Genomic DNA, 23,222 nt, shown 5'->3' on the forward strand with positions numbered 1-23,222 from the left:
ACACCGCACCCATCTATTAGTGGGGATGTTCCCCCATGTGACTAGCGGACAACACCCCACCTTTGGATGGGTGGGGTATATCTTGTACACGATCGGGGTGTACAACAAGAATTTTTCCTCTAAAAATATTAAAGTTAAAAAAATATTAATAAAAGACTATTTTTTATAATGTAGATAAAATCATTTTACAAAATTTTTTTTAATATATCTTTTTAGTTATAATTTTTTTAATCTTAAAATTTTAATAATTATATATCTTAATTGACTGAAATACTACTTACCCACCCTGGAGTGCAAGCGTTATACTAATTCTCATAATAGAGCAGGCCAAATGCAAAATATCCGCATTTCAGCACCTATTCGGGTATTGGGCTTCTTCACCCGTATAATTACACGTTACTACATCTGAAGAGCATCGTGTACGCATGCACTGCATATACTCACTCAAGTCTTCTTTTTTTTTTTTTTTTTTTTTTTTTTTTTTTGAGAGAGAGAGGTAGCATGCTACTCGTTTCATTTATTTCATTCAGAAATAAACTTAGCAAGAAATGTGAATCAACTAAGATTGACTTAAGTCTTGAACATAAATAGTAGATGAAACTGCTTTCGCGATAATCAACTCTCATTCCAGTCTTATTCACGTCAGCTTTATCCATTGCAAGGGGAGACAAAAAAAAACATTATAGTATCATATAGGGTAACTCTTGAAAACTAAATTACAAGGGGAAACTCTCGGCAATTTGCCAAACTGTAGCTGTAGCAGTATCCGTAAAGCTATAGGACCATCTCTTCATCATCCCCACAACAATCATTGTTGTATTCGACGCTATTACACTGCTATAAGAAATGAAGTGTGCGCTATGAGGAAACGAAAAATTCTGTCATGCATGAGCCTCATTTTTGTCATTTTCCTCGCGATGCAGCAATATAATCTTTGCCTCGGTTTAGTGTTAAAGAGCCGGCCCCCGTCAATTGATTTTGGGCTTGGGTCGCCTTGGTCTGAGGACGAACCAAAGTACCGCAAAGACCACAAGAAAGGCGGGGATTGTGGTCAAGTCAAGCTCAACATCGACTTTCCTTTCACGGGTGCAATGGATTGGATGCAATGACGAAATCGTGGAATTCACAGCACTTGCAAATCTGCAAGGGCAAATGGGAGTAAAATCAGCACATAGCTTTTTAAGCAGGTATTGGTTATTGGTGTACATAATAACCCACTCAAAAAGAGACCTAACAAAAACACAAGAAAATGAAATGCCGAATAAATTAGTCAGAAAAAGGAAAATAAGAGACATAGGGTGCAGTTTCTTGAACCAGACTACAACTCTAAACAGCAAAGAAAGCCCTAAGTAAAGAAATTGCTATTTGCTGCTCATTGCAACACCAAAATGCTATAATCTATCGACACCAACATTAATTAAGATTTTGCAATGTACCATTACCATTCAGGGTTTTTCAATCCAAGGACTGTTGAGATTCAATAAAAGCATTAAGGTCTAATCAGAAAAAGATTAATTAAATGCAAAAATACATAATGATTAATCACTTGATTCGATATTTTTTAACATTAAATGCAAAAATCCAAAAATTAAGGTCTGCACCAACTATGATTTTGGAAAGCCTATATCGTAATATTATTTCTCTGATCGAAAAATAGGTGTTCTTAACTCTGCTGACATTGACTTAGCAATCTTTTCTGATTCCTCACATTGCCATGTGTTCCTACAATAATTTGTTGACTATTAAAGCAAAACCTCCAAAAGGTTAGGTGCGCCAAAACTTTAGGGGTTAGTGGTTATTCAAACTATTAATAACGTGAAAAACTCCACATGACAATATTAACTCCACCAAAGGAAATCTGGATAAATCAATCTTGGTGTTATTGAAGTTCATCTTCTAAGTCGTTTGAAAAATGAGAAGAGACTGATTCACTAAGCAACATAAAGAGTTGTATCTGAGAGAAAATAAGAACGGAGTACACCAAGTAAGACTGCAAAATGAAGCAAGAGGGGTTGTATGATTTAGTGCCACCAAAATGGTAAACAAAATGAGCATATAAATAATTGGTTATACTCACAACGGTAATCAAAGCATTTTCCTAACAATATGGGGTTGACTAGATCAAAAGTCAAATCGAAAAGGATCGAAGAGATGATTTGCACATATTTAAAACCGGTGCCATCAACCCACCAGAAATCAATTCTTCGACATGCTTGATTGTATGCTAGCTTTTGGAATAGTTGTTGCTGCATCTAAAACTAATAAAAAGACTACTAGGCAACTGACAATAAATGGGACATGAATTATTCTCCAAAGTACATAGAGAACTCAAACACCAAACAAAAGGCTGTTACAAACAAAAATATTCAAGCGGCAAACTGAAAATCTACAAAACCTAAGATGAGTAAATCCATATACATCACAGATCAATAACTCAATAATCTAGAAGCAAAACACACTACTCTCTTTTCAGGACATACTATCATATCTCATAATTATTCAAGAAAAACAATTGAAATTTTTCAATGTCAATTCCAACAAGATGTAGAGAAAATTTCAGGATAACTGACCCTTGGGAAGCATCCTCGAGCAAAGACAGAAGCTTTACTGCTTCACTATAACGCAGCCCACCAGATATTGTTGAGATCTAGAGTCGGAAAAAAAAATAAATAAGGAATCTAACACAAGTGCAGGATAAGACACTAATGCATAAGTAAGGAATCCAACATAAGTGCAGGAAAGGGCACTAGTGCAATGTACACTTACTCTTCTCCACAAGCTAATAACTGAATTGTACTTTTCAACCATCAGACGCTCCTGACTCTTGAATAGCTTAAAAGCTTGTGCAGCTGAACTTCGTTAAGGTTTTGCACGTATCTCATCCAATCTAAAGGGTAGCCCAATCTAAAGTGCAGCTAAGTGTGATTACTAAAAATGAAAAACAAAAAAAATTCAAACCATGAAATATGCTCCTAATTCAAGATGTCATATGAACGTTTTTAACTACTATGAACTAGAGAAGGAACACAGGTATATTACACTGAATTGATGAAATAAACTGTTCTGATGAATTAATAGCATATTCTACTTAAAAAGTTTTACAGCCATTTAACCAGAAAAATAGCCAAAACAAGCACGACACAGAATTGAAAAGAATAATCATAATCAAGCCTACTCTCTTCCACAGGCTGGCACCATCGAACCCCGTGGTTGATTGAAAAGTATTAAAGACCATTGCATGATCTCTAAGTAAAAGTGCAGTACTTGGAAATAAGAAAGACAGATATTATACAAAGAGAAGGATACTTGTTCGTTCCATAATCAGCCGATGAATTGCTTCATTAACTGCTTGTATAGACTCCTCCATTGTAGTAAGAATATAGCTCCGAGCAATCGCATCTGTCTGAAATTTCGAAATTTGCCAACCTTGAGAAGTGATAGACAATGGATTGCAGCCTACAGACCAAGTCCAATCCTATAATTGAATATGTAGAGAAGTCTTAGCTACAATTACTTCAGATGATAATTACAAGATATGCATTCTAAATAATTAGAATATTAAAACATAAAGTAGTACAAAAGAGAATGAGTAATGTACATGAGTCCATATTAGAACACTGAGGGATGTATCAAAAATGTTGAAATTAAATAAGTAAAAAGGAAGGTGAATAGACACGAACTATTTCCTTTGACTCGAGATGTAAACAGAAAAAATGGGAGCATTCACTTTCAACAATGAATAAAAAATAGACAAGCATAGAGCAGGAGCACTAGAAAAGCATATAATATAGTCTTAATGAATGATACAAAACCGTGATTTATTTAAAGAATAGTTGAAGAACTCTTTGGAGTGAAGGTTGCTCAAACAGCAACCAAAGGGAGTTGCAGCATCCAGTATGTCTCCCTTCACTCCAACCATGCGATGAAACCCCTCGGTGGGTAGGATTTGGCAGAGTCTGCATCGTTACAAAAGCATTCAGATCTGGTCTCTCTATAAAGAACTTCATTGGTGACTTCATGGTCATAAAAGAAGCCCCAAGATGCATCACACATTTGATGTGAATTCCTCTTCATCCAAACAAAGAGAAGGGGCTTGTTAGGAAGATCCATTTAGCTCTTGTTAGTCGCCTTCTTCATTACTTTCACCCCTTTCTTCCACTTCTAAGGTGGTAAGGCTTAAATCATTTTCTCTGTGGAATCTCCAACTAAAAGAAAGATATTCTTTCTGTTGTAGATCTATTTAAAGTGCGGTTAGCGAAAACCTAGGAGCAAAAAAAAGGAATGTCCAGTAGGAACCTTTAAATACGAACATTTTTTAACTCTTAATTTCATAATTCTAGAAATCGTAAGTATTTATTTAAGTAGGAGTAAACAGGAGAAGGAATAGCTTTTACCAATGATTGATTAGGAAAAAAAATAATGCAAAAAAGTCTATAATATCACTTACTGTAAAAGATGGAGAGCTTGAATAAAACTATGGCCAATTAATAAGACCAGATGGCTGAAGTATAGGCATGCCATTAAAGCATCGTCTTCTAATCATTAAGGGATAATTGCCTATATACCCCTCAAAACTTCGGAAATATTTCATTTATCCTTTTTTTTTCTATCCAATATACCTCTCATATATTCCTCCGTTATTTCAAAATACCCCTACAGTTACCACCCATTAAATTAACTTGGATTAAACATGAGTTAAATATCTACCAGAGTTTAAAAAAAAATCAAAATGCTTCTTTTGCCCTTAACTTAAGGGCAAACAAGAAATGTTGGTGATGGTAGAAGGGTATATTTGAAAATACCAAAAATCAAAATACTTTTTGTGCCCCTAACTTAATGGCAAATAAGAAAAATCAGTGATGGTAGAAGGGTATATTTGAAAGGGCAAAATGATAATTTTATAGAGATAACAGCTATCGCTAACAGTTCATTAACAGAATTTAACTCCAAGGGGTATATTTGAAATAGGTTGGAATATAAAAAAAAAAGGTATTTTCAATATTAGCCTTCTAAAATGGGTAAATCAGAAAGTCGGAAACTTTTCAAGGGTATATAAGCAATTACCCTAATCATTAAATATGAAGAAAAAAAGAGTACAAAAGGAAAGGAAAAAGGAAAAACAAAAACAAAAGAAAGTGTATCAAATTGAATGACACGTGACCATAATTAATGGCCACCTTAAGGAGAGTCGTCTTGATACAGGACAAGTGAGGAAGACCAATTGTGATGGTATGGCCATATACAATTATAGAAAAATACACCAGCCAAAAAACTCTGAAAACCCAATCAGGTGATGTGGAAAAAAGTTCACAGGGTGAAAACAATAAGCTTAGAGGTAACAAGGCAAGATTCAGTATATGTAAAGTTAGAAGTGGAAGCTCACGTAGGTCTGAGAGGATCCCACTTAATTTCTTTCTGAGGATTCATATCCCAACTGCATTTGGCAGGAGAACAAGGGTGAGTTGATATGACTTGAGTTGCCCTTGCATGGAAAAAAGTTCAATACAATTCAGAATACTAGGAAAAGCCACTTCTTGTTGGCTCCCAGGACAAGACAAGAATGAAAGAATGGACAGTTTGCAGGGAGAAGATGAAGGCCCACGCTAAGCACCTACAAAGGTCCTACAAGCATCTTGTTTAACAGTTTGCCCGGTCCTCTTCTCATTCAGCAGTTAAATGGGCTAAAATCACTTAAAAGAAAGGACAACTCAACCATACGTTTATGTAAAGGTGAACTTTAGAAAACCAAGTGTTCCAATTTGCTAAGATTTGTGATGGCCTCAGTAACAACGCCAAAAACCAGTCAACATTCAAGCCTCCTTCAAATACACCAAGCCTTGCATCAGATAAGAGTTAAGGATTTGTTTTTTTTTTCTCTCATTCTATATTTGATTCAAGACCATATGAGGACGATTTTTTTTCTATTAATGGACCTTTGGAAACCTAGAAGATAAAAGATTAGGAATAGTGCTATAATCATAGGAGAATCACAAAATGGACATGACTTTCCATGGTTAACAATCAGTAGACGGATACCATATCAGCATACTAATCAAAGCCTATATGCCAGATTACCAACTTCCAGACATTATTAGAAGAGAGCACTATTCATTCCTAATAAAATTACCAGACTGAACTGACTCAGTTCAGTTGATTCAGTTAAAGTTCAATTAGTAATTTGATGCAGTTCGATTATGCATATCAAACAAAAGCAACCAAATTAGCCTAATAAAGTTAGTTGATGATCAAACAGCCAAAGCTACACAGATCACTCCATATCCTTTATATGAAGGGAGATATCCAATCAAATCCAAACAAAATAAATCAACCAAACCAAACTGAATTATTTCAGTTCAGTAAGCTTTCAGTTTCATCTATAATTTGGTTCAGATCATTTTCTCAAAACATGAATAGAACTGACCCAATCCAATCCTACAGTTAGTATAAATTGCCTCAAAAAGATAATACCTACGCAAAACCCTATAGAACAAAAACAGCAGAGCAGCAATGCCCTTAAGTCGTAAAAAAGCCTAAGCCAACTCATGGCATTTAGTCTGTCTCAATCTTTCTCAAGTGCGCCTGTCAAAATAAGCAAAAATAAGCATAGATAGGTATTTTCACAAACCTCAATTGCAGTTTCATGAGCTTGGCTATAAACCAGGTGAAGAGGAAGTAAACCAGCTAGATGTTCAGCAGTAGCAGCAATGGCAGCTTTTATTGGCTTCCTGCGGAGAACAAGAAAAACTTGCAAATGTTACTACAATTGTCACAATATAAAGTAGCTTCCCTATTAAATGGGACATAATTACAAAAAGAATCATGGTGGGTTCATTGGAATTTCAAAAAGCATGCTATTCTAGTAAATCTGTACTACAGAATGTAGTCAGTATAATTATTCCTGTATTATAGTGGAGTAAACAGTTTTTCTCTTTTTGACAGAAAATTTTAAGTATGCAATACTTGTCATTTTAACAATAGATGCAGTTCACTAGTTCAGGGATCAAACTCTTCTAGCAATGGATTCTATTTAACTATACACTTTATCAACATGACCTATAAATAATATGAAGATTACTCTAATTTAAATAAGAAACAAGTTCCCTTTCTATAGTATATCGATCAAACCAACTTCTAGAAGGCAGTAGCAATCACTAAAATCCCGGACCTGCATGCAAGATTGACAATGTAAAAAAGAATATACATATGGCACGATAATAGAACATGCGGAGCAAAAGTGCACGTGGGCCAAGGAAATAGACTATATTGTGCTCAAGATGACTAGCTGACAAGCATATGTAATGTTCTATAAGATATAATGGTGTGGGGCCTAGATTCAAAACCTATAAGATATAATGGTATGGGGCCTAATTTTGAACTGTTTGATCAAAATTAGGAATTTTCTCCTAATCAACTAACCCTATACTATTTGTCACCTCTGTTCCATACTGAACACCTATTATTGTGCACCCCTACTCTTTCTTATTGAATTATAACTGTTGTAGGTTTTCTGGTAGCAGAATTATAAATAGAGCATAGCGGCACATAGCAGTTGAGGGGTTTTCATGCACACGGCAGTTGAGAGGTTTCATAATGGATAGCAAATGTCAGGCATCATAGTGGCTACCATGACCATAGCAGGGGTTCACAGGAACTAAAATATCTAATGTTAATTACATTTTTATATGATAGGAATAATAATACTAATTCCAAATTTAGAGGCATAACATTTTCAAATTTCTCTGCTTCCACATTCTGATGGCATGGTGATTATTCGCTAGCTGCCAGTGATACTTGGTGTCCACCATTAAGCCCTCGTGGCTGCTGGTTGAACCCTTGTCGTCACTGCGTGCTTTTTAAGTATTTAATTCAAGGGGCAACTACTTATATACCCCTGAAAAGTTTTCAACTTTCTAATTTACCCCTCTTAGAAAGCTAATATTAAAAATACTCTTTTTACGTTCCAACCTATTTCAAATATACCCCTAGAGTTAAATTCTGTTAATGAACTGTTAGCAATAGTTGTTATCTATATGAAATTACTATTTTGCCCTTTCAAATATACCTTTCCACCATCACCGACTTTTTTTATTTGCCCTTAAGTTAGGAGCATAAAAAGTATTTTGATTTTTGATCTTTTCAAATATACCTTTCTACCATTACCAACATTTCTTATTTGCCCTTAAGTTAAGGGTAAAAGAGGCATTTTGATTTTTTTTTAACTGTAGTAAATACTTAACTCATGTTTAACCCAAGTTAACTTAACGGATGGTAACTACAGAGGTATTTTGGAATAACGGAGGAACATATTAGGGGTATATTGAAAAGAAAAAACAGTACGGGTAAATGAGATATTTCCGAAGTTTTGAGGGGTATATAGGCAATTATCCCTGAATTCAAATTCTTAAATTTTGGGTACACACATTAAAAGAAACTTTTTATATAATGAAATACATAAAAATATTTACAATGTACCTATGTTGTTAAATTTTAGAATTAATTCAAATTTCTAAATTTTGGGTACACATTAAAAGAAAATTTGTATATTATGAAACACATGAAAAATATTTACAATAAAACTAAATTGAAATTAAATAAAACTTATTTGGAGAAAAATTAAAGTTAGAATATAATTAAATTTCAACTATGAATTTAAGATGAAATAAAATTTTAAAACTAAATAAGATTAAAAGTTAAATATATATTTAAAATTAAATTCAAATTTGATTGTTGGTTGTAATCAATAAAAAAATAATGACAACTTAATATTAGTAGATACTAGATAGTATTAAGATAATCTGAAAATGTTTACTTAAAGACATATATATATATATATATTATTATAGATGAGAGAGAGAGAGAAACAGTTGAGCTCGAATGCTATTGATAGCAAACGGCTCCGTTGCCACCCTTTGTTTTCGATGATGGAGCCTCCAAATTGACGATTCTGGCACCGTTGAAAAATGATCTACACCACTTAAAGTATTTAGAAATCAAATTTTATGCTTTTCCGATATTGTTCTCTTGTCTATCAAGTGGGCATAAAATGAACGGCTGAAAATGAATATCTCTAAAAGATGATATATGAATTTTAATCAAGATTCGAGAGTATAGATCTTGTTCTAAATAGATTTTAGAAATTTCTAACGGAAATTCAATTGATTTGCGATAGTTTTACACTGTTTAACGAAGAAACATTTCATATCTACTATTAAAATTACAAAATTTGAAACCCTTTGATCATTAGGCTAATGATGTCCAAAAGATTTGAAAATTTGGTTTCTAGACACACTTATAAGTGGTATGGATCATGTTCAATGGCGTCGAATCGTCGATTTGAGGCTTCATCATCGGAAAACAATGAGGTGCAACGAGCCGTTTGCTATCGATAGCATTCCAGCTCACTCTATATATCATATATATATATATATATATTATATATATATATATAATATATATATAATATATATATATATATTAACTGTATATTTTCATATTTTCTCCAATGTGATTGTAGTGCCCGCACAAGTACTGTACACACGGTGCACAAGATCGGATCGGAGGAGTTGGTGGAATGATTCTGTGCCAAGTGTCGACATCAACTTTGTCCGAAAAAAAGAACTTATTCCTTGCACCAGGTGCATGCAAATGTTCCATACACCACACACTATATTTGATGGTAAATTCTTTAAAACTAAAAAAATCAATTAAAAAAAATATAACATACAAAATCTAAAGAACCTATAAATAAAAGATTACCTATTTTGAAAAATCTTAACATAAGTATTAAGCAGCTATAAAAATTAATAGTAGAGAAAGAGCCATTGTTCGATTTATAAGACATCAAAATCCAAAATTTATGGTTCTTGATATGTAGATATACGCCTTATAAATGTTATAGGACATATTTAACAAATTAAATTTTAATTTTAAGATTTCTATCACAAATTTTAATGATAAAGGATATGCGATGTACATATACATCCAGTGCAGGCAATAATTTCTCCATAAAAAGTGGGCATTTTCACAAGAAATTATGCCTACACCATATGTATATATACATCTCATAGACAGCACTCTAATGGGTGATTAGTTCTTTTAAAATCAAAATCTAATTTAATAACTTTAATTCACAACAACTGAAGAACCTAAGAAGAAAAAAATCATAAATTTTAAAAATTTATTATAATATAAAATTAATAGGAAGGAAATAATTATTGTTTGATTTGTAAGAAAACAGCATCTATTTTTTCATCCATACATTTTCTGTGACGTGCATTGCACTCACTCCTCTACTAGTATAAATACATGCATACATGCATTCATATAATTTTTGTATTGTTTAACATAGAAGCCATATTTTAATAAAAATGTGTGGCCATATTACAATCATACAGTTTTCTTATATTCAATGTTTGCTATGATGGTGTACAGACATCATGAAGTTTCTTTATCATGCATGGCTTCCATCATTTGTTGCTAATCAATTAAACAGACAAAATGCTTCAGCAAAGTGATTTAGATGCACAAACTTTGGGCACGCATTGAAAGTGACAACACTAGCACAGAATATACTTTCTGAAATAGATGGTTGCCTTAAATAATGCAGGTACTTGTGCAAAGAATAACACAAGTACTCACACAAAATAACGAGAGAAATTTTTCAGAGGGCCTAACCTCAAGTCCCATAGAAGTGATCTCCCATTGCACTGCAAGTGGCTTTCCCAAGATGATTCCTCAGACTGAACAACAATAACCATGTCAGAAAGCGCCTTTGCTTGATAATGTTTGTCTATCAACAGTGGATCTCGGTGTATAAACCAGAATATAGGAACTTCCAATGTTGACCTGCTATTTGAGTGTTCTCCTGTAACAAGATAATATTGAGTCAAATAATGTTTCGCCAAACTATTTAATATAAGAAAACAGCCCAATCAACCAACAAATACCATTATTGATGAGTAACAGCTTCAAAATAAACATTTAGATGATATCTTCATTGGATGTTGCTTAAGTATAGGCAGAAATACATAAATCTAGTCTGCAATTAGGAGCCAACAATAATCTTAAACCAACTTGACTCGAGGTTAAGAAAAACTGAACAAATTGAATCCAACTTTAATTCTTCAAGAGTATAGAAAAACAAAAACTCTGCAGTACAGTAAACACATTGACTCTTTATACATAGAAACCCTATCTAGGCCCCCTTTTACTTTCTAGGCGATGACCCAGGCCTCAAAATCCGATGCTTACAAATAAGTAAACAATTAGGTATAAATGATACCTTTAAGTGAACCATGATCACTCAGTCTCTGCAATTGATGTTGAAGAAAGGAGGAATCCAGGTAGGCACGAACAGTTGACCGATAAGTTCCGTTGACTAGCAAAAGTGGGACAGCAGCAGCGCGACGTGACACTGAGAAGGCCATTGTCAATGCAGGATCCTCCTCAAGTGATAGCCTGGTTGTAGGCTAACATTAGTGTGGTTATATTTCATTATAGTGTTAAATATATAGATAGTCCTAGAACTATCCTGATAGTGCGACTTAATAATCTTGGAACTTTCCACTTAAACACATATAGTCCATTCTCATATATACTAATTCATTTCCTGACAGTCAAAAAATTTTAAGCTTTTCCGTAAAATGACCATATTATCCATCTGTTGTAAAATGACAGCCATGTTTAGGCGCCTGAAACAGGATTACAAAGGTAATGTTATAACAAATACTCCCATATTATCAGATTTTCCTAGCAGCTGTGGATGAAATTGGGATCCATGAGAGAGTTGAGGGATTAAGGTGTTTAAGAGAAAAGCATGGGTGGTAAGCCGCAATATCAGGATAGTGCGAGTACACATGTTTCGATATTGGCACTAATCAATCTCAAAAGTTAGATCAGTGTAATAACAGAAGGTCCACTTATTCACAAGTAACCAAAATCATGAAGGAATGTAAATACGTACAGGTGGTGGCTAAACATGACCTTTTGAGAAGGCACCAGCAAGGAAGTAAGGCCATCTGTCAGCGACTTTAGGTCTACAGGTAATTGTTTGATGTTCCGGACCTTAGGCAGAGTGGTAACAATGTGAAGGCAAAGCCAAAACCAATTTGTTTTAATTAAATATAATCTTATAATTTTACCTCTTGCGTGATGAAATACAGCTGAAATGATATCTTCTCATAGTAATGGTATGCTCCATCAGAAACAGAGGGAGCAATAATATGCCTCATAGAACCCCACAAAACCGACCCAAGGTGAGCAAGAAATGAATCGCGAGCAACCGTGTAGCTCTCATGTTCCTGCATAAAATAGGTCTCAGCATATTTCTTCGATCTAAGGATCAAAAACAAGACAAAAAAAACAATGAAGAAATTACGATGATGATGTGTCATCTCTAGAGATTGAAATGAAGCTAACCTCAGAAGTATCACTGAATAAATTCCAGTTCTCCATTCGTTTTAAAGCATCAAGAGCTTTTTTCTTATGACTTTCATCATATTCCCCACTATTGTAGCCCTCAAGTTCACTCTTCAAATCATGCATCCTCTCATCCAGTTCTAAATAGTCAGAACAAAATAAGAGTATTAAACCAAAAAGAATATACCTAATACACAAGATCACATATCAATTTAATGACACTAACATGATCAATTTTCTACCAAGTAATACTTCAACAACCAATCAACAGCCTGAAACATCCAGAGAATAAACTGTTGAAAAACTCAATGCTGTACTCAAAGATTGACTAACATTGTTGATAAGGAAAAAAGTAATGTACATGTTTTCCAATAATGTCCCACTGTTCAACATTCTCGACATGAAGGATTTAAAACCATTAAGAATAATTATTACTTCAAAATTATTTCTAATAAAGAATGGAAAAGAATACCTTCACAGAGAGCAAGCTTAACCCTTCTTCCCTTGCAATGTTTGAATGCAAAAAGTTCATAGATATCAATTTCTGCTGAAAGAATATCAATGGCTTGATGATCCTGCAGCAACAATTCAAAATACATGATACCTTCCTAGCACGATGCAGAATGAGATTGAAAGCAGAATTTGAATATAAAATCTTTCCATAGGCTAACAATTAAATCTAAGAAAACTCAAAAATCAACATATAAAGTGTAGTCAATGTCTTTACAAAAATAAACGTTTCAAATTTGTAAGACAAACTTGCAAAAAAAAATTGAAGTATATAACGTTGTTCCAAATCAATAAGTATACTGAAATGCAACATATGTAAGTGAAAATTGCGAACCCAAACTCAACCGCATATCACATTTATTTGTGATTCCTTAACATCTATTATTGTCAGCAACTGTTAATTATTTTCTTACAGTTGTTGCCTGGAAACAGCAATCAAAGAAATGATATTAGAAGGCATGCTAGATCAAAATAGTGCCTCTACATGGGGATGGTGGTGTGCGTAGTTGAGCTAGACTTTTTGGAGGCCCTACTACTATGTCACTGATCTGTTGCGGATCGCAAATCAAGTGCATGCCCAATGAGCAAGAACTTTGGTACACATCATGTTTAAAGAGTGATATTTAGATGAATAATGAAAGAATAAGTTCATCGAATGCTGATTTTGTAAAATAAAAAAAACTCACAATGCAAACCAAGGTACATACCTCGCCAAATGATGAGAACCTTTCCCTGATTACATCCTGCAATTTGTCTTCAGCTTCATCTTCTGTTATTTCTGTAAGTGTAGAAAGTGGAATAATTAATTTACAAAGTTTGTTAAAATAGCAATAAATATGTATCAAGATGCCTAAATTGGTTAATGACTTTAGTTACTGTGGAATATGCTACAGCAAATCAAAAATTGATTAATCAATCACCTTCACACTGCCATTTTTATACACCAAATTATATTATTTTAGATCTAGTTAAGCTGAAAAGTACTGCAGTCAAAATGTGTAAGAGTATGACACTCACATTGGCGCAGTGAAACATGATATACACATCAAGGATTTAACTGTCGTGGCACGGGGTCGTGCCGGAAACTTGCCGGCACTGCACGGCACGGTGCGTGCCGAGCCGTGCCGATGCGTGCCGGTCAAAAAAATTCTTGTGTGCCAACGCATAATAGCATGAAATATTTATTTTCTTTAGCAACAAAATATTCTAACTATTTATTATGTCTTTTAATCACATCTTTTGAACCTTATTGAGGAAATTACTTACTAATTTAAAGAATAGAGGATTTTGAGCTGTGCCATCGGTACAGGGTCTGTATCGTGCCGGTATCTTGTTGACACGGTACGGCACGGTGGATACGGCCCGTGCCGACAGGCACTTAAAACCTTAATACACATTGTACATCTCATTCAATGGCTTGTATACATGAACTACATGCCACTAAAATTAAGCCTTATTTTGTATCATTTCCATTTTTTTCGCTTTTTCTAACCACAAACTCCATGCAATGGTGTGAAGGATTGCCCCAACCATACCGTGCTGAGGCCATGCCAACACACGGCTGAGTCGTCCCAATACCATATGGACAAAATGGTCTTTTTGGAGTTTTTGGGGTTTTTTTCAGTTTTTTTTTTTTTAAGGCTGAAATGTTAAAGCTGGATCCATGCCAAGGTGAATGATGAAGTGGTTGAAACACACACACACACACGCACACACACACACACGCACACACACACACGTGTATAGAGAGAGAGAGAGAGAGAGAGAGAGAGAGAGAGAGAGATCACCTGGAATACTAAAATAGTAAAGCAATAGTGTTACTATCAACTTTCTAGCCCTTTGATCATTAGTGTTTACTATCGATAGTAAAGGTATAGTTTTTACTACTACCACATACAATTTTATCCTTCCCTGTACAACTAGTAATCTTACTTAATATTCTAATCTATCCTGAACTCATTCTCTTGACGTCATCTCTTACCGGCTTAACTTTCCATATCACTAAGGCAACATAGGGTGCAGAGTGCAGACATTCAACAAAATTTACTTCTAACTTTTAATGGCCAGTTTGGATGTGTTACCATCTTTTTCATCATCTCTCGGTTTTACACTCAATGTGTATGCAATGATTAGATCATGGGGAATATGAAAAGATCCCGACGACTAAGCAATATATACAGCCTCTAATTGTTTTTCTCGGAATGTAATAAATTACCTTGGAGGTGGAATGCCATCCAAAAGTAGTCATTTTACTAGGACTAGGAATGGACTAAAACACCCTAGGTTAGGAAGACAGTATCATAATGGACAAATTATCACCAAATAACTTGTTTCAACATCAAAACAGGCCCTAAAGGCACCACCTATTACATATAATAACCATTGCGCCTCATGCTTTCTTCAAATTAAAGGTAAAAATAAAAAATAAATATCAACACTTGCACAAACAGCTAAACTCAACATTAATCATAACGGGGCATATAGTTGTGCCAGCAGCATGGCACGGCATGCTAACACGCCTTGGCACACACCCTATTTTACAAAGATTTAAGTGCCCATCAGCATCGGCCGTATCCACTGTGCAGTACTATTGGCCTAGTGGCCTTAATCTATTCACAAATAATGTGTTATTATGAAACTAATCTGTTCACTTGAGTTTGATTCATATAGTAGCAATCCTGTTACGATCACTGTCGAATTCTAGTCCAATGCAGACTTAAGTCCTTTTCTTATTGGATTAGGATTATATATTTTTTTAATTAGTTTGGAAAAGATATTTTATTTAAGATATCTACTAGACTAGGAATATCTTGTAATTTACTCTATTCGTGTTTAGTTTTCTTATCAGATTCGGATTATTATAATGATTTAGTCCTATAAATAGGAGGCTCACCTCTTTTGTAATGAATGGTCAATTAATTAATAAAGAAGTAACTTCTTCTTAGTGGCTTCTAACTTAGGCTAAGTTAGAAGAGAAGGCCTCTCTTCCTCTTAGAGCGGATAGACATCTAATAAAGATGTTAAATTTCTCTAATGATATTAAACCTACAATTAGAAGCGGCAGATCCTAACAATTTGGTATTAGAGCAGTTCGATCTTCAGGTTATTTGTCCACAACTTCATTTGCAGGGGCAAAGTAGGAGACATGGCGAATTCGCTTGATCGACCAATTTCTAAGACGAAGTGTGCAACTTCTCTTCAAGTCTTTATCTGTAAGAATAATTTAATTTTTTCTGATCTTTTTAATATTTTTTCTAATAATTTTTGAATTTTTCTACTATTTTTTAAATTTTTAGAATTAAGAAAGTGAAAAAATTAATTTTTTTAAAAAAATAGTATAACCTCATTGCAAGAAAAAAGAAATTGTTGCTTTTAAATCGTCCCCCAAAGTATCTTTCAAATTAAAACAATAATTTAAAAAAATTAAAAAAATATAATAAAATCCTTAAAAACTTATAAGGATCCGAAAATTTTAAAATAGTTATTAAAAAATTCAGAAAATAATTTACATCTTGAGAAAATACATATTTGCAAGATGAGAGCTGCACCTGCAATATTAAGTTCATTTGAAGAAGAACCTCTGGATTGGTTATATCGTGTGGAGGAAAGTTTTGATCAAGAAAGAATTTCAAAAAAAAAACTCGGTGAAATAATGTACTTTCGGCAGGTAGAAACAAAAGGATATGATGGAATAAAGATAAAGCGGACGATGTAACATGGAAGCAATTAACGAGGGCTCTCATTAAAAAAATTGAATCTTCTTGTGTCGGGGATGCCGCTTCTTTGTACTTACAACGTCATTCATACTACGACTGTCGAGAATCATCATTAATGCAGCTACACGAGAACAATACGTATCAACCGCCATCGCAATTCCCTGTGCAACAGCTATCACCACTGTTATAAGACGTTTCAACATTACAACGGCAACTGTTGGATATTCCATCGCCAACTATATTGATTCTGTAGTTACTAATGCTAGTTGTTTCACCGCCAACATCACAAGTCGCCATGATTCCTATGTTGTCATCACAGGCTATTTCAACTTCAACACCATCACCACCGGTCATTCTTTCACAATCGCCACCGCTAGTCATTCCTCCGCCATCAATGTCACCGATTGTTCCCCAACCATCACCTCCATCAGTCATTCCATCACCACCTCCACTGATCGTTCCTCCACTGTCATCATTGTCATCAATATCTATTCCACTACTGCATTCGCAAATGATTGAATTAGTTGCTCCATCACAGCTACTGCACGAATCCATTAGGTTATTACGTTCGCTAACAGATATTTCAGATTCACTGCTGCTGCCACAACCACATATTCCTTCTATCCATAAAATAGTGGTTTTAGAGTGTAACACACTGGACCTGTACAAATTGCGAGGTTCGAGTGTTTGATATGGATTCCAAACCTTTCCACACTTGGTGGAAGGTCGTAGATGGTATTCCGACCTAAAAGTTCGATTTCTGGAATTTCGGCTAAGTCCTGAGAGTTTTCACTCTCAGGGACCAGTCCCTGGTAGGAGAGACCGGTCCCCCCAGAACAGTATTGCGGCAGGACTTGAGGCAACCGGTCCCTGGCAGGGAGAGACCGGTTCCCGAACGTGTGTTTTGCAGGAGGGTCCGAGAGACCGGTCCCAGGTGCAAGGAGACCCTCAGCCCGAAAACTGCCCAGTCAGGGTAGTGCACAGGTTGCATTGTTGAGGGGCCTAAGTGGATTTTGTTGCTTAAGAGGGCTTATAGGCCACTTCCTCTCCCTCTCACCCTCATTTCTCTCCCTCACACTTTCTAGAAAGAGAAGAAGAAGGAGAAGAAGAAGAAGGAGTAGAAGAAGAGCAAGATTGGAGACTTTGGAGCATCTTCCTCTCCCTCGTTTCGCACCTTTGGTGGCTTGAAGCTTCTGGTTGGAGCTTTGTGGAGGATCAATCTTCAACCCTTGAGGATTTTGAGCTTGGTTTGGAGCATCCTAGAGGTAAGTGGCTAGTTTTCTTCCTCTAGATCCTAGTTTTGGAGCTTTAAACTAGATGAAACCCTAGATTTGGATTTTAGGGTTTATTTTGGGAATTTTCGATTTGAGGGTTTTGAGACCCAATTGATTGGCTTAGAACCTTTATTTAGGTTGGATTTGAAGGACTCTAACTCCCATTTGGAGATCGAGAGAGCTTCCTTCACACTTGGTGAGTTTTTCTCCACCATAGCTTGAGATGATTAATGATTGAGTCTTGTATTCTTCGTAAGGTCCGTTTGACTCTTGTTCCTACATTTTTAGGGTGCTAGGAGACTAGTGGGCATCTTCGTCGGAGCTTACGAAGAGTCGCAAGAGTTGTGGTGGGTTTGACTTCATAAAATCGGGGCGAAATGGCCCCTATGTATTCTATACTTGCCATAGTGTCAATTTGATTGCATATTCATGTTAAATAGAATTTATGTGAATTTTAGAACACTTAAAATGCATGTCTTATGTATCATAAAATTTTCACTCTATGTAGTAGGGTATTCTGGGTTTTTAGCATGCATGCGAGAAGTGGTTCTCTTTGCGAGTTGAGTACTTGTCTCATACGATGAAAATGATTAGAATTATGCATTCATGAACATAATCATCATGCTTGGACATAGAGACCAAAAGTGTCATAAAGGGGCACTTGGACTAGCAAACTATGAAACTGTTATCTGAGACTTAGTGATAGACCACTGACATCTTTTATATTCCATGTTAGAGACATGATGACATAGAGATAGGCCTATGAGAGATGTGGCGTATTCCATGTTGTTAGACATGAGGACTTGGTACTTGAGACGGATTTTTTGGTTACTTGCCATTGTGCTCATTCGCACATGCTTGTGAGGGTCGCTCCCTACAAGCCGGCACTCCGAAGATGGCCATCGCGATACATATTCGCCGTGCGGGATTGGGCGCCGAAATGGATTGCCGTGGGCTAGGCTCATCCCTAGGGTGGGGATGTTGACTACGACGGGGCCATTAGGCTCGGCACCGGCCAGACAGCCTACGGGTAGGTCTCAGGGCCAGACAACCTTCGGGCGGGTCTCTTCAGATTTGACTTTGAGCATTCATCATGCCATGTGGACATTGACTAGAATAGTAAACAATGACATCTTTACTATTTAGCTTGTGAACACCATACTAGTGATACCTTGGTACATTCATGCTAGTGTAGCCTTCTATTACTTGAGCAAAATTATGCTAAGTAGTGATATCTTGTGGTAGCAAGCATTCTTGTTATTTACTCGTTGTACTTATCGCTCGTACCTATACTTGTTTACTGACCCCCTTTTTTGTAGCTTTTGGGCCTAGTAGCGCATTTCACTGAAGTCAGTAATTGCCCACTGGGAACTATTATTTAATAGTTCTCACGTCTCTGTTTCTATGTTTTCTTTTCAGAGCCTTCGGCACCGGCGGAGGCACGGGATCGCGACAAGGGTGTCGCCTAGCTAGATAGAGAGGAGCTACTTTTGAGCTTAGGTAGTTACTTTTTCTTTTGTTGTATTAGAGAGAGAGAGAGAGAGATTTTGAGTACCATGTATAAAGAGACCACCTATGTACTTATTTAGCTTTTGTATTGGGATTCCTATTGTATTTACCTTATGATTTATTTAGTGATTTTATAGCTCTCTACTCTTCACACTGCTTTAGATACTAGATGTTGTATAATGCTCTGATATCCCTAGATCTCCTTTATTTGCTTTATTTATCGTTTTGTTTTAGACGCCTTCTATATTTTAGACATATGGCGGGTCTGGACACGTGCCGAGCGGGCTCCCGCTGGGTCCCGGGGCGTGACATAGAGCCTCCAACTGCCTTACTTTCTCTCGAGCAATAGTCCTTTCCATCATCATACATGGCATTGTATGAAAACATTAGATCTCGAGAGGTTTTTGAGGAAGTCTATTTGTTCGGTCACATTGATATGACTTCACCAGTGATTGCGCGCCTCTTGCAAGGACAAGATTACTTGTACTCCATCATCAACTGTTGGACTACATTGGCTCACACCTTGAGAAAAAAGTGTGTTTCAGGGAGTAGGAATGGTAACGATCATTCTCGAATCCTAGTCCAACACGGATTGACATCTTTTTCTTATTGAATTAGGATTATTTACTCAGTAGTTGAGGAAAAATATTTTATTTAAAATATCTACTAAATTAGAAATATCTTTTAAATTATTCTATTCTTATTTAGTTTTATTATCAGATTAGAATTATTATAATAATTTTAGGCCTATAAACAAAGGCACTCCCTTTTGGTAATGTCAATTTTATTAATAAAGAAGTTCTTCTTAATGACTTCTAGTTTAGGCTAAGTTAGAAAAAGAGGCCCCTCTTCCTCTTGGAGCGGAGAGGCATCCAATAAAAAAGTTAAATCTATCTATCGGTATCAAAGCTATAGTTAGGAGCCAAAGATCCTAAAAAATCCTTTAGTGAACTCAAGCATAGTAATGCAAGATGAATACGGCAGAAGGACAATGAACAATACAATTCCTGGAGAATTCAAGAATAATGAGCAAAGAAAGATAAAGATGAAAGAAAAGAGAGAAGCTATAGTGCCATACAAGGAGCTAAGGAGCTATCTAAGCTATTCTTGCTTAAGTTTGTCGAATTAATCAAGATGAGGAGACAAGGGCTTAAACGTAAAAATTGAAATGTTGAGCTTCAAGAGAGATTAGAGGACTCGACAGAACTATATTTGTTCTCCACTTGGCACACATGGACTAAATTGGTGCAAGTACACTTAATGTGTACCCAAATCCACCAAAAGCTTCATTCATATACTATATGGAAACAATGGCTTAAAGTTGGAGCTGATGTGACAAGGGAATAAGCATCAAATTGATGTGAAACCTTTTCCATTTAATACCTTGCCGAGTTAGCTTTCAAACGCATATTGAATTGCATGAATTTACCGAAAGATGCCACTGCAGTCCACAAGTTGTTTATAAGGCTAACAGAAGAAACTAGGCGCCCAAAACAAATAAGGGAGGCCAAAACAAATAAGGGCATCTGAAAGTTTAAATTGAGCTAGTAATTGTAGATTGCAATTGTGTCATGAGTTGTTTAGGGTTTAGGGCACCCGAATTGATTTAGAGAACCTGAAACTGCCAATAGCCTATAATAGCTAGTTTCTTGGAATTGGCTATAAATACATGGGTTCTTCGGATCATTTGTGCATAGCAGATGGGGAGTAGTATGATGAATACCCTGTGAGAGTTCCTCTAAGTTTCCAAAGCTTAAAGAGTACCATTTCATGTATAATTTTCTTATATTGTGAGATAAGATCTTGTATACAGATGTTCCCTTGGAGAGAAGTGTTGTAAAGGCTAGGTGCTTGTCCATAAAAGTATCAAGGCTCTATTGTAAAGGCGTGGAGCTTGCTTGGAAAAGCATCGGATAGTGGAAATCCAACTTCACAAAGATACAGAGTTGCCGGGAACGTAGACAAAGGGCCGAACCTCAAAACAAACCGCCGTGTGCTTAATGAGTTTGCATATCTCTTAGGGCTTGTTTGGTCCATTCATTTTGGATATGGAATGGGAATCGGTTTGATCAAATCCGATTAATTTTGTTTGGTTTACAGGAATCGATTTGGGATTCCTATTCCGGACTGGAATGGGAATGGCCCATTAGCCTTCAAACTAATTCCGGCCTCCAAGCCCAGAATGAGATTTCATTCCCGAAGCCCATTGGGTTCCCAAAGCCCCCCGAAGCCCATTGGGTTGCGACTCAATACCCAAAGCCCAAAAGGTTTTCTGTAATTAACACACTAGAATTGCAATTCCCAATTAGCTTCCCAATTGCGATTCAATACCCAAAGCCCATTGGGTTCCGGACTGGAATGGGAAAAATGTACAGAGACCCCCTGTAAAACAACTCTTTAATTGATTTTTTTACAATTTTTTTCTTGCATAAAAGTTTTTAAAAATAAATTTGATTTTTTTTTTGAAAAACTCATTAGAGAATAATATTATATTTTTCATAAATTTTAAATAATATAATATTATATTTGAGTGTTAAATTAGTATTATGATATCCTATAATGTTTAAGTTTATATAAACCAAACAATGGAATGGGAATAACTCATTCCAATTCCCAATCCACAAATGAACCAAACGTCTTCGGGGAGTGGACCATTTCAATTGCCATTCCAATTCATTCCCATTCCATTATCCATTCCAATTCCATCCTTGAACCAAACAAGCCCTTACTCTCTACCTTTGCTTTATCATTATACTTGTAATCTACATTATATTATCTTTTTGTTGAAGTAATTAGCTTGCAAGTTTTATCTTAGAAACCTAATTCACCCCCCCTCTTAGATTGCCATTTTGGTCCACAAGTACCATGTCGACCAAGGATTGAAGTGACGTGGCACGAGAGCATGCTGGTAGGTGCTAACATGGTACAGCAAGGAGCACCGTTTCGTGCCGACACATGATAGGCATGCAAGGCCTTCTAATTGGCATGCTTTGATAAGATCCTTTTTATTTTTTTGGTCCCAATAAGGTCTTATAATACTATTTTCGAAGTTTCAAGATAATAATTATGAATTTTGGCTATGTATTGATTTTTAAAATTTTCATGGAAACTTGCGATAAACATCCATATTAATTCAACAATCAACCAAATTATGACTAATTAACTAGAATATGATAGCAATTGCTCTGATAATTCTTTTTTATTTTTTAATTATTTAAAAGGCTCAATTACAGTAAACACTCTTGTTAAAAACCGTTTTTTCACTTTCCCTCCCCGACTTTTAAAAACCTACATTTTGCCCCCTCGAAAATTGAAAAATGTTTACAGGGGGTACGGTGTTAATTGTAGTGGAAAAATGACCAAAATGCCCTCATCTTCTTCGCCTTCTCCCCAACTCACCCTCATCCGCAGCCCTTTCTCGTCCCTTCTCTGCGCCTCTCCCCCGAACCCTCCTTCGTCCACCTGTTTCCCCTCCTCTTTCTACAACCCCATAGCCCTTCCATTCGGCGACGGGGGCACAAGGTTGGAGTAGGCGTGGACTGAGGGGTAGGCAACGGCAAGGTGGCAGAGAAGGGCGAGGGCGAGGGCGAGGGCGTGGGTGTGGTGTGGGCAAGGGACTTGAACTTGCCACGAAGGGAGGCGAGGAGCGAGGTGGTGCCACCGAGGGCCTCAACGAGGAGGGAGAAGGCAGCTGCAGGGAGAGGTATAAGAGTATTTTGGGTATAAAAAATATATATAATAATAGAAGATGGACGGAACCCTAACGGAATCCTGACGGCAAAGGCCAAAGTAAACA

At 36.0% G+C, this 23,222-nt stretch overlaps 1 protein-coding gene across 2 annotated transcripts in view; it reads right to left on the minus strand.

Annotated features, from left to right (window-relative positions):
• The window catches only part of LOC109725660, a 55,021-nt gene continuing 32,383 nt past the window's right edge, over nt 585-23,222 (minus strand). For both annotated transcript variants that reach the window (XM_020254931.1, XM_020254930.1), the window contains exons 14-25: nt 13,635-13,705; nt 12,890-12,992; nt 12,418-12,557; nt 12,141-12,299; nt 11,963-12,063; nt 11,282-11,457; nt 10,675-10,864; nt 6,626-6,725; nt 3,307-3,475; nt 2,767-2,849; nt 2,571-2,647; nt 585-1,140 (exon numbers count right to left, since the gene is read on the minus strand). In XM_020254931.1, coding sequence (XP_020110520.1) covers nt 969-1,140; nt 2,571-2,647; nt 2,767-2,849; nt 3,307-3,475; nt 6,626-6,725; nt 10,675-10,864; nt 11,282-11,457; nt 11,963-12,063; nt 12,141-12,299; nt 12,418-12,557; nt 12,890-12,992; nt 13,635-13,705 — 1,541 coding nt within the window. In that variant the 3' untranslated portion in view covers nt 585-968. The remainder of the gene's footprint in view (nt 1,141-2,570; nt 2,648-2,766; nt 2,850-3,306; nt 3,476-6,625; nt 6,726-10,674; nt 10,865-11,281; nt 11,458-11,962; nt 12,064-12,140; nt 12,300-12,417; nt 12,558-12,889; nt 12,993-13,634; nt 13,706-23,222) is intronic.

Source organism: Ananas comosus, linkage group 20 (genome assembly GCF_001540865.1).
Source record: "Ananas comosus cultivar F153 linkage group 20, ASM154086v1, whole genome shotgun sequence".
Classification (NCBI taxonomy): domain Eukaryota; kingdom Viridiplantae; phylum Streptophyta; class Magnoliopsida; order Poales; family Bromeliaceae; genus Ananas; species Ananas comosus.